Below are 12,149 nucleotides of genomic sequence, written 5' to 3' on the forward strand. Positions count from 1 at the left end.
TTAAAGATCACTGTAAAAGCACAGAAATAGATCTGAGGCTATGAGCATTTAATATATGATAAAAGTATTTTAATCTAATAGGAGAAAGAGGGATAGTTCAGTAGTTGGTTGTGGCATAATTGGGCTTATTTCTGAATGGAAACAGAGCTGACATCCTGTATCACACCATATACAATAATGAATTCCAGATGGATTAAAATGTTAAAATCTCTGTGTGTGTATATACACCCACATATATGAAAAATTACACACTCTATTCCTTTATCCTCTTCCCTCCAAAAGTTTCTATAAGCAATACCTTCCTAAGAAACAGAAAACATTGGAAATGGTTTGGGAAACCTATTTTATAGAAATGAAATAGAGAAGAATATAAAGTAGGAATGTTTATTGAAGCACTACTTTTAAGTGGCAAAGAGGAAACAGTCTGAAATATCGAAGTTGGGGAATAGTTGAATAGGTATTGGTATAAGCATACTTGGGTATGCAATATAATGTAACCATTCTAAAAACTAAGTTAAGGGGCACGTGGGTGGCTCAGTTGGTTAAGTGTCTGCCTGTCAGGTCATGATCCCAGGGTCCTGGGATCAAGCCCAGTATCCGGCTCCCTGCTCAGTGGAGCGGGGAGCCTGCTTCTCCCTCTCCCTCTGCCCTCCCCCCACTTGTGTTCTCTCTCCCACACTCTGCTCTCTCTCTCAAATAAATAAATAATCCCAAAAAAATAAAAATAAGAACTAAGTTAAATCATCATTTACTGACCAGGAAAATTCAAAATGCAGTTGAATTTAAAAAGCAAATTACAGAGAAATGTATAAGCTTAGTATCATCCATTTTTTGGGTAAAAATATACTAAAATAAATTAGTTGTGTTAATGTTTAAGTATAAAGAAATATATGGGGGATATACACAAGGTTCAAAAATTACTCAGAAGGAAATGGACAGAGGGGAAGGGAGTGAGAAATAATGGAGGACAGATTTTTTTGTTTATTGGTATTGCTTCATTGGTTTGGGTGCAAATGCATTATCTCTGTAATTTTTTTTTTAAAGATTTTATTTATTTGACAGAGAGAGACACAGCGAGAGAGGGAACACAAGCAGGGGAAGTGGAAGAGGGAGAAGCAGGCTTCCCGCTGAGCAGGGAGCCCGATGCGGGGCTCGATCCCAGGACCCCGGGATCATGACCTGAGCCGAAGGCAGACGCCTAACGACTGAGCCACCCAGGCGCCCCCGCACTCCACGTTTCTTAAATTGGTTATAAAATATTTCACGGGCATACGCCTGTAACAAAATAACTCAATGTTTTAAAAAAATCAAAACCCTCTAATATGGGATCTAAGAAAAAAGGAAGTGGGGAATGGAAGGACAGACCTGTAACTTTGGATATTATATGGGATTTTCCTTCCAAGAATGGTATCTATCCAATGCAGGAAGTTGCTGCTAAGCATGAAAATTGAGGCATAGAAAAGATCTATTTCAAAACACTAACCTAACCTAAACAAAGTTAAGATGTGGGACATTTTCTTAACTTCAGATTTCTTAATCTAGGACTTTTGGTAGGCTTCCACACTCTAATGATAGAGTTAAGTAGTTCCAGCAGAAATAGTATGGCTCACAGGGCTAAAATATTTACTATCTGGCCATTTATGGAAAGGCTGCTAACCTTTCATCTAGAACACAATACATAATTCCAGTGACATTTTTGTTGCTAGTGCAAAACTGTAATGGTCAGGCTAGTTTTCCTCTTCACAGGTTAACTATTTTTCAAAATGTATATATGTGTATATATATATATATATATATATATATATATATATATATATAATATCTCAACAATGGGATATGCAACATATAAAATATATCCAATTTTTAAACTTGATATGATGCTTAGAATAAAGAACTACATGTAGAAAATATTGGGGCTGAATCAAGTCCTTTAAAAAAAAAATCCTTACATTTGGAGCTTAGTTACTCTATCCCTGGAAATATATATATTTTTTATATTTATTTGACAGAGAGACACAGCAAGAAAGGGAACAAAAGCAGGGGGAGTGGGAGAGGATGAAGCAGGCCTCCCACTGAGCAGGGAGCCCGATGTTGATCCCAGGACTCTGGGATCATGACCTGAGCCAAAGGCAGGCACCTAATGACTGAGCCACCCAGGCGCCCCTACCCCTGGAAATATTTTAATCTAAACCTGTTCACATCTAAGAAATTCTGGGTAAATTATCTTATTTTGTACCATTCCTTCATTTCCTTAAATTTCCTTGGGACCAAGGAGTTTACACTATTAAAAACTCACTGCTCAAGTCTCCAGAATAAAAGTAACTCATGGGCTGTTTGTGCAGTCCTATGTCTCCTTTGGCCCTCATGGTGTCCTTAAATAAAAATCTGAACTACCACTTAAAAATCAAGAGCTATTGGGCCGCCTGGGTGGCTCTGTTGGTTAAGCGTCTGCCTTTGGCTCAGGTCATGATCCCGGGGTCCTGGGATCAAGCCCCACATCAGGTTCCCAGCTCAGCAGGGAGCCAGCTTCTCCCTCTTTGTCTGCTCCTGCCCCCACCTCCCATTCATGCTCTCTCAAAATAAATATTTTTTTAAAAATCAAGAGCTATCACACACTAACAAAATAAATAAATAAAATATCTGGATTCTCTCAAAAAACCAGAAGAGCTGGCAAAATGGGGCCTGTGTTTCCTCACATCCGTTAGCTGGAACTGGGCACTGGATATTATCCTCTTTAGCTACTGTCACAACCAGGTTCATTTCTATTATTCTTTTATTTTTATTTTTTTAAAAGATTTTATTTATTTATTTGACAGAGAGAGACACAGCGAGAGAGGAAACACAAGCAGGGGGAGTGGGAGAGGGAGAAACAGGTTTCCCGCAGAACAGGAAGCCCGATGCGGGGCTCGATCCCAGGACCCTGGGATCATGACCTGAGCCGAAGGCAGACGCTTAACGACTGAGCCACCCAGGCGCCCCTCTATTATTCTTTTAATAGGTACCTATAGTTTGCTAGTTTCTTTAGTATGCTTGCATATATCTTCATGGATGACACCAAAAAATAGCTTTCCTTTTTGGGTGTCCTAAGATTGTTCTAACATCAAGATTATATCTGAGTATGTTACGAGATGTCTAGGGGCACTTGGTGGTTAGGTGTCCAAGTCTAGATTTCAGCTGAGGTCATGATCTCAGGGTTGTTAGATCGCGCCCCAAGTCAGGCTTGCACTGGGTGTGGAGCCTGTTTGAGATTCTCTCTCTCTCCCTCTCCCTCTGCCCATCTCCCCATCTCTCTCTCTCTAAAAAAAAAACCAGTTGATAATGTTTTGCCTGAAATTTGGTTTGGTGCTTCATTAGTAGTAATAGTTACTATATCACACTAAAGTTCCCCTTTTCTGTGTTTTTATAAATCTTCCAAGAGTTCTCTGAGACAATGCTGTAATTTTTATTTTCCTAAAAAATAATTTAGGTTTTCAAATGTATCAGAAAGAAGCATTGTATTTAACATTTTATTTATTTTTATTATTTATTTAAAAAATTTTAAAGATTTTATTCATTCATTTGAGAGACAGAGAGCGGTGGCGGGGGGAGAGGCAGAGGGAGAAGCAGATTCCCTGCTGAGCTGGGAGTCCAATGTGGGGCTCAATCCCAGGACCTAGCAATGCTTAACCATCTGAGCCACCCAGGTGCCCCTTTTATTTTTAGTTTTTTTTAAAGATTTTAAGTAATCTCTACACCCAACTTGGGGCTTGAACTCACAACCCTAAGACCAAGAGTTGCACGGTCCACTAAGCCAGCCAGGCGCCCCTAATATAACATTTTAAATCAGTAACTCTAAGGTTTCTCTTTGTGTGTGTATTTATCCATTTTTCAAACATGATTGTTTGTCTTTTCATACTTTTCCATCAGTTTCACAATGGTTTGTCTATATTTTTATTTGTTTTTATGTTAGGTATTATATGATGTAGTAAAAAGGATGCCAGTCTGAGTGAAGTCCTTCGCACATGGTACACACATTACTTTCCCCACCAACACCTAGGATTATTTCATGTTCCATATGAAAGAAGTCATGATTGAAAATTTTCTGAATTCATTACCCTGAGTGGTGTCTTTTTTCAACTGTATGTCCTGCCTGATGTTCAGCAAGTTCTGCAGAAACTGTTGTTTTGCAACCAATAATACTAATGACAACAATGAATAAAATAATGACCAACATTCAGTATTTATTATATGACAGGCACAATTCTAAGCAGTTTATGTGTCTTAATTTATTTGATCCTCACACAAAATTTTGAGGTAGGTGTTATAATTATCCCCATTTTATAATTTCTACTGAGACAAATATGTATAAAAACATAGAAAAATGCTTAAGAAGGATAAATACTAAACAGATAATGACTATCCTTCAGAATGGGAAATGGGTACAAGGATGGTAGTCGTGTTTGCCTTATTTGCAATGTTTAAATCTTTTAAAAGGAAAATATGTTCATGCATTATTTCTGCAATTAAAATACATGATACAAAGATATGCCTAGGGAGAATTTTCATCAGGAAACTGTGAATAATGGCAAAAACTCTGGGAAACTACAATTTCTTTCAATAGGAATTTGATAAAATGATATCACACATCCTTATATTGCAACATAAGGAAACACCAGGAAGCAATGAAAGGATCTCTATTTACTGTGTTGTTTTTCATCACTGTTTTTACAAGAAGAAAGCCTAAGTTTTGTAAATAACAAAAAGAATAAGCCATCTTTGAATAAAGAGATCACTTCTTTCAAGTTTTAAAGGTGTTTTACAAACTGTGATGTAAAGAAATTGGACTTTATAAATTTAAGATGGGTTAAAATACTAAGGATATAGCACTATGACAAATTAGGGGGGAAATGAAAATTAGGATTATATTTCACATGAATTCTGAGGTTTAAAATAAGGTTAAAAAGGTGTCAAAAGTGCTATGATTTTCAGTATTTGCTAGCTTGAATTATCCTAATGTCAAAAGAAATATATGCTTTTATTAAAGGGCTTTCAAAATATATTCTACTCATAGGGTGTTTCTCCTACATGATTTTTCTCAAGTTGAATAAACTAGAATCAACAAAGAAGATGTTTTCACATTATTCTATTTAAAGGGATTATTATCAAGGTAAATTCTCTAATGTTGAATAGTTTTGAGCTGTAATTAAAAGCCTTCCTACAGATTTCATATATTCTATGGTTTATCACCAGTACAAATTTTGATGTTGAATAAGTTGTGAGCCATAATTAAAGGTCTTTCCACATTCCCTATATTCATAGGGTTTCTCACCACTATGAATTCTATGATGACTAATAAGTTGTGAACTCTGAGAGTAGGCTTTCCCACATATCTTACATTCATAGGGCTTCTCACCAGTATGAATTCTCTGATGTCGAGTAAGGTCTGAACCAGAACGAAAAGCCTTTTCACATTCCTTACATTCATAGGGTTTCTCACCTGTATGAATTCTCTGATGTTTAATAAGTTGTGAGCTCTGACTAAAGGCATTGCCACATTCTTTACATTCATAGGGTTTCTCCCCCGTATGAATTCTCTGATGTTGAGTAAAGTTTGAGCCACTACTAAAAGCCTTCCCACATTCTTTACATTCATAGGGCTTTTCACCAGTGTGAATTCTCTGATGTCGAGTGAAGTTTGAGCCACTACTAAAGGCCTTTCCACATTCCTTACATTCATAGGGTTTCTCACCAGTGTGAATTCTGTGATGTCGAGTAAGGTCTGAACCACAAATAAATGTTTTCCCACATTCCTTACATTCAAAGGGTTTCTTGCCAGTATGAATTTTCTGATGATGACTGAGTCTTGAGGGATGTCTAAAGGCCTTTCCACATTCCTTACATTCATAGGGTTTCTCAATGGTATGAATTATCTGATGTGTACTAAGTTGTGAGTCATGTCTAAAGGTTTTCCTATATTCCTTAGTTGCACAATATTTCTCTTTATTATTAATGATTTGCTGTAATGTAAAGGATGGATGCTGACTGAAAGTGGGCATGCCTTCATGGGTGAATATCAGTTGACTGAAGTGTCCCTCCTGAGAGCCATGTTGTTTCTCAAACTGGCCATTACATTCCCAATCATCTCTGAAACTAGAGCACTGAAGGTCATGTCTTGTAAGTCTTTCCATTATCTCCCACTGCGCTGACTCTATTTCATAAATTTCCTTCTTCAGAAATAATTTCTTGGTCTCACATCTTGATTCCAGGACTGAAAGAAAATATGAAAGTAATCACTCACATTTTTCTTGTTTGGGAGAAATAAAACTTCAATAAAAATGGAAGAATTAAACTGAACTTTAAAAAAATAGACAAGAAAAGAGCGAGGACAGATCATATATTAAGATGAGGGCAGTAATAAGCTATTGGTTTCCAAACATTGCTATGGATCAGAATTACTTAGGGGAACTTGCTGAACATAAAGATGACTTAAGTCTTATCTCCATTGTTACAAAATGACTCTAATCATAAATACACATATAAAATCTCACAGCATATGCACACACAGCTATAAGAGCATCCCACAGATGAACTGTAAAATAAGGGAAATAATCATACCTACTTAAAAGAGTTATTATCAGGATTAAATGAATATGTCTAAGAAAAAATTCCCAGGCTTTGGCATACTTGGCCTGCAGCACTGCAACAATTTTTATAAGTAAAGATTTATTGGAAGACAGTTACACTTACTTGTTTACATATTGTCTATGACTGCTTTTAAGCTACAATGGCAGAAGTGAGTAGTTGTAACAGAGAACACATTGACTGCAAACTTAAAAATATTATTACCTGGCCCTTTAGGAAAATGTTGCCAGCCCCTGGTTAGATCTATGTTGTCCATTACAGTAGCCATGAGCATATGTGTGTATTTAAATTTAACATAATTAAAATTAAATAAAAATCAAATTTAATTCCTCAGTGGCACTAACCACATTTCCACTGGCCAATTGTGGCTAATGACTACCATGTTGGAAATGACAAACTTAGGATATTTCCATCATCGCTGAAAGTTCTATTGGACAGCACTGGTCTAGATTCTGCAACTAGAGGCCCAGGGTCTCTTTAACAAATGATAAGGAAATAGAGGGTGGCAATCTAGATGGGAGAATGAATGAATCTAGTGTGAGTGGTAGATAGCGAGGGTTCTTTTGTGGCTAAATATGGAATATGTTTGGGGTTTGATGAAAATACTTTTTGGCTTGGAATTCTGTGATGCTGATCTTAGAAGAGAAAAGGACTTAACAAGTACATAAGCATTATGATAGCGATGACCAACTGACAGGAAGGGTATTTGTAGGTTTAAAGAGAAGGAAGAGAATATAAAGGCAGTGTTCTGTGCTACTGGAAGTTCAGAGTTACCAGATTCAGTCATGAATTTTGAACTCACACTCAGGTTAATTACAAGCTTTGTTTTCTTGGCCAAAGTAGTTCCTTTTTCTGAGCCCTCAATTCTGTTTATATAATAGAAGTAATAACTCTTATAATCATTGTGAGGATTATAAATAATATATAAAAAGTATTTGGCATAAAATAAGTGTTAGTATTTGAGAGATAATACGAAAGAATCTCTATACAAAAATGGGGACATTAGGCAGTGAAGTGTTTTGAAGACCACACTATGGACCCAGTGGGAAAGCCTCAAACCAAAAAAGTGAAAATCATTCGAGTACCATCGTCTCTTTCTCTCATATAATTATTCAGCAAATACCTCCTAATCTTGCTCCTAAATATATCTTGAAACTCTTCTTCCTATCTTTAATAAAATATCTAATACATCTCTTGAACTATAAGGACAGCCTCTTTCTTTCCTAGTTTCCCCACTTGAGGTTTGCAATCTTAAATCCATCCCTTATATTTCTCTTACAATAAAAGCCAAACTGCTGAACATGGTCTACAAAGCTCTGAATGACCTAGTTGCTGCCTGCCTCTTCAAACAAATCTCAAGCTATGCTCCCTTTTGGTTGCTAGGCTGGCCCTATTTTGCAGTTCTTCAAATGATCCCAGTTTTTAGTCCCTTTCCAAATCTCTAAAGGTCATACTTTTCGAGGCCTTCCCTGACTCCATGACCAAATTATATCCTCCCTGTAATTACACTTTTAGCACTCTGTTCTCTTCCTTAACAGGATTTTCAGAATTTGTAATTACATATTTATTCAGGTTCACTTAATATCTTTTCCCTTGAATAGGTGTTAAGGTCCTTGTGTTTACTTCATTTTAAAAGTAAAATGTCTATTGTCTTCACCAATATGTATCCAGTTCTAAGCACAGTATCTGATACATACTGGAAGATCAACAAATATTTATTAACTGACTCAATTAGCAAGTATTTGAATATATACTCCTTAATAAAAGATGTCTTTAAAAATTCTTCTAGAAAAAAAAGGATACACTCTTTTCAAACACCACACAGTGAATATATACATTTATTACTGTTCCTTCAAGAAGTCCCACTAAAGTGATAGTGATGAGATTAAACAAAAGAAGAAACTCCATTAAGGACAAAGAATAGGAGAGGGAAGAGCAACAATCAAATTTTGGAAGCTAGAGTAGAGGTAATGGTAATAAATAATGTGTCAACCATAAACACACTGAAACCTAGGTTGCAGATTGGTCTTACTGTACAATCTAGTTATTTCCAAGAACTGCAATCAACAGGTATCTTTGAAAGCTGGGTGCATGAGGGGCTGCAAAAAGGAAGATTAACTGAAAATCTGTAAGAAACAGACAGACCTCAGATTCTCAAATCTACCCCATACAGCAGGCTGATCCCCCAGCCTGATATCCTCAGTAAACTTTCAGAATCTGGCAGTCAAGCTCATTTTATTGATTCCTAGAAAGAAAGTAGAGGATTCCATTCTGGAGAAAACCAGCCCAACAGAGAAGACTCGATAAGTTGTATCAGTCAATGAACTGTTCTAAGTAGATCACTCTACAGTACCTACCACCAATAAATTTACACATTCTCAGATGTAAATGAGCTCAGATCAACTTTTTACTACCATAGTTTTATATGAGCAGACAGCCTTGAGTCATTAACAATTTCAGGAAAATCTTAAACATGAGAGATTAAAATGAACAAGGGAAAAAACTCAGGAAAGAGAGACAGTGGAGAAAAATTTAAAAATTCAGAAAAAGAATGCTTCTAAAAACATAACAATCTCATAAGAGAATAATGTCAGAAAAAATATTCAAAGAACAATGAGAATTAGAACTTAATAAAATGTCACAGAAAGTACAAAAAATATGAAAAATAGAAAAAAAAATTCTAGAGCTAAGACAAGAAATTCAAGATCTGAATTATGAGTGTTCAATCATTCAAAAAATTTAATGAGCCCATACTATGTGTCAGACATGGTGCCAGGCACTGGAAATAAAAAGTGAACATTCAAATTTGAAACAGAGAAGATAATGGGGAATAAATAATCAAGAAAATAATACAAGAAAATCTCAGAGATTTTGTTTCTAGAATGAAATGTCTCAGTGAGTGCCCAAATGAAAGAATAAAATCAACATCATGATACCTCAACTTGAAATATTAGAACATTATAAAGAATAAATTCTAAAAGTTTCCAAAGAGATTAAACAAATCACATAAAAGAATTAAGAACCTGAATGTGTTTTAGATTTCTCAATGACATTAGATGCTAAATTTTGTTTTATTTTTTATTTTTTTTTAAAGATTTTATTTATTTATTTGACAGAGAGAGAGATAGCGAGAGCAGGAACACAAGCAGGGGGAGAGGGAGAAGCAGGCTTCCTGCCGAGCAGGGACCCCGATGTGGGACTCGATCCCAGGACCCTGGGATCATGACCTGAGCTGAAGGCAGACGCTTAACGACTGAGCCACCCAGGCGCCCTAGATGCTAAATTTCAAAAATCCATGGAACAATGCCATCAAAATTTTGAAGTTAAGTTTTTCAACCTAAAATTACATCTCCAGTCAAATATCCATGAAAAATGAAGGTGAAATGAAAACATTTTCAGACATATAAGGGTTCATAAAATACACTATTTACTTTTCTTGAATACTTTCCTTGGTTTCTTTTGGGACATGTGCCTTAGAATAATGAAGGAATAAACCAAGAAAGAGGATGGCAAGAGATCCAAGAGTCAAAGTATATCAATGTATCCGAGGCATGCAAATATAGAAGTGATCAAAAGAAATTCAAAGGAGTATGGTGAAGGGAATCAATGGGATGATAATGAAGAGAAATTCTAAAATGATAGCTATGTAATAGTCTCAACTGTTACCTGATGTGTCTGAAAAGAGATTAATGAGAGATACTGAGAAAACTGAGCAATTCTCAATTAAGACAAGGATTAATTGCATGGAAAAGAACAAGTCATATAGGAAGTGAAATGTGACTAGAGCTCAGCAATGAAAGACGTTTTACATAGTCATTAAGTGAACTGAATAATTTAATTTAAAAATCATGCTACTTGGAAGATGAAGGTGTACGCTAAATCTTCAAATTCCACAGTGAAAAGTCAATTATCACTAAAACAAGAATTCATGAAAAAAATTCTCAGAGAAAGGATAAAAATGATGACAAAAAAGTAGTAAGAATCATGGGGAGGGAGAATTATATTTAAAAAATGAGTTCTGGATAATGCAATGATGCAGATCTAACAATGAAAGAAATTTTCAGGGCTGAACAAAATGCTTAGTAATCACAGAGCTCCTTTCTGTGTTGAGCAGAACTTATGAAGAGTTTTAACTGGATATATCTTGGTAGAATTTCTGAAGTTCAAAGAAAAAGAGAACTTCACAGAAGTAAAAACCTGATGAATCAGGTTGTATCTTATTCATGCATTTTTGTTTGATGTTGCCCCCAAGAGTTCTCTAAAGTTTTGATTTAGTTATTAGCCTTGAGATATCAGATTTAATATGAAAATCTGGATTTCTGATTTCCTGAAAAACATTATCTGGAAGCACTGGGCCACCATTCTCATATGACAGCTGTCTTCTAGACTTAACAAGTGCTTACTCCTTTAAGATGGTATAAATTCTCTCTCATTAGCCAGTCTCCCCACTACTGCCTGGTCCCACAGGGACCCTCAGGTGAGTCTGTTTACAGTATTGCTTTTCTTAATTTCACCTTCATTCCTGAAACATTTTTGCTGGATTTGGAATTCTGGGTTAACAGTTCTTTAGCACAATAAAATATTGTTCCACTTTCTTCTGGCCTCCATGGTTTACTAAGAGAAAGAGAAATCCAGTCATTCAAATAATGGTTTCCCTATATGTATTATTTTTTCTATGGTTCTCTCAATATTTTTTTGGTCATCCATTTTCAGCAATTTGATTGTGATGTGTCTGGTACAGATTTGTTTCTCTTGTTTGGGGTGGTTGAGCTTCTTATGTTTTATCTTTTACCAAATTTAGTAAGCCATTATTTCTTCAAATACTTTTTTCAGTCCTGAACTTTGTCCTTCTGGGACTTCAGTGACAAATGTTAAACCTCTCTTGTTGTCTCCCATGTGCCTGAGGCTACATTCTTAAATTTTTAAGTTTTTAATCTTTATTCTCTATTTATGTGAACTAATTTCTTTTGACTTACCTTCAAGTTCATTAACTTCTCCATTATTTCCATTCTATTGAGCTTATCCAGTAAGTTTAAAAAATTTTGGCCACCGTATTTTTCAGTTCTAAAATTTCCGTGTTTCTTTTTATATCTTCTATATTTTAATTGGATTTTTTGCTATGGAGTTTATGGGTTCTGCATATATCTTTTATTTTTTTTAAAGATTTTATTTATGTGACACAGAGAGACACAGCGAGAGAGGGAACACAAGCAGGGGGAGTGGGGGAGGGAGAAGCAGGCTTCCCATGGAGCAGGGAGCCCGATGCGGGGCTCGATCCCAGGACTCTGGGATCATGACCTGAGCCAAAGGCAGACGCTTAATGACTGAGCCACCCAGGCGCCCCCTGCATATATATTTTAGCTATTACCCCCTTATCAAGATATATGATCTGCAAACATTCTGTCCCATTCTGAAGGTTGCCTTTTAATTTTGTTGACAGTTTCCTTTGCCGTGCAGATTTTGGGTTTGATGTGGTCCCACTTATTTTTGCTTTTGTTGTCTTTGCTTTTGATGTCAAATTCAAAAAA

The 12,149-nt window shown here is 36.0% G+C and overlaps 1 protein-coding gene across 4 annotated transcripts in view; it reads right to left on the reverse strand.

Moving 5' to 3' along the window:
- The window catches only part of LOC118022820 (zinc finger protein 82 homolog), a 55,830-nt gene that overhangs the window by 24,213 nt on the left and 19,468 nt on the right, over positions 1-12,149 (reverse strand). For 3 of the 4 annotated variants that reach the window (XM_035023710.1, XM_035023712.1, XM_035023711.1), the window contains one exon: positions 4,992-6,247. In XM_035023710.1, coding sequence (XP_034879601.1) covers positions 5,223-6,247 — 1,025 coding nt within the window. In that variant the 3' untranslated portion in view covers positions 4,992-5,222. Of the gene's footprint in view, positions 1-4,991; positions 6,248-12,149 lie in introns of those variants that run through there. The other variant, XM_035023713.1, reaches the window with a different exon arrangement.

The sequence above is a fragment of the Mirounga leonina genome, unplaced genomic scaffold, assembly GCF_011800145.1.
Source record: "Mirounga leonina isolate KUSES-001 unplaced genomic scaffold, KU_Mleo_1.0 Mir_177, whole genome shotgun sequence".
NCBI lineage: Eukaryota > Metazoa > Chordata > Mammalia > Carnivora > Phocidae > Mirounga > Mirounga leonina.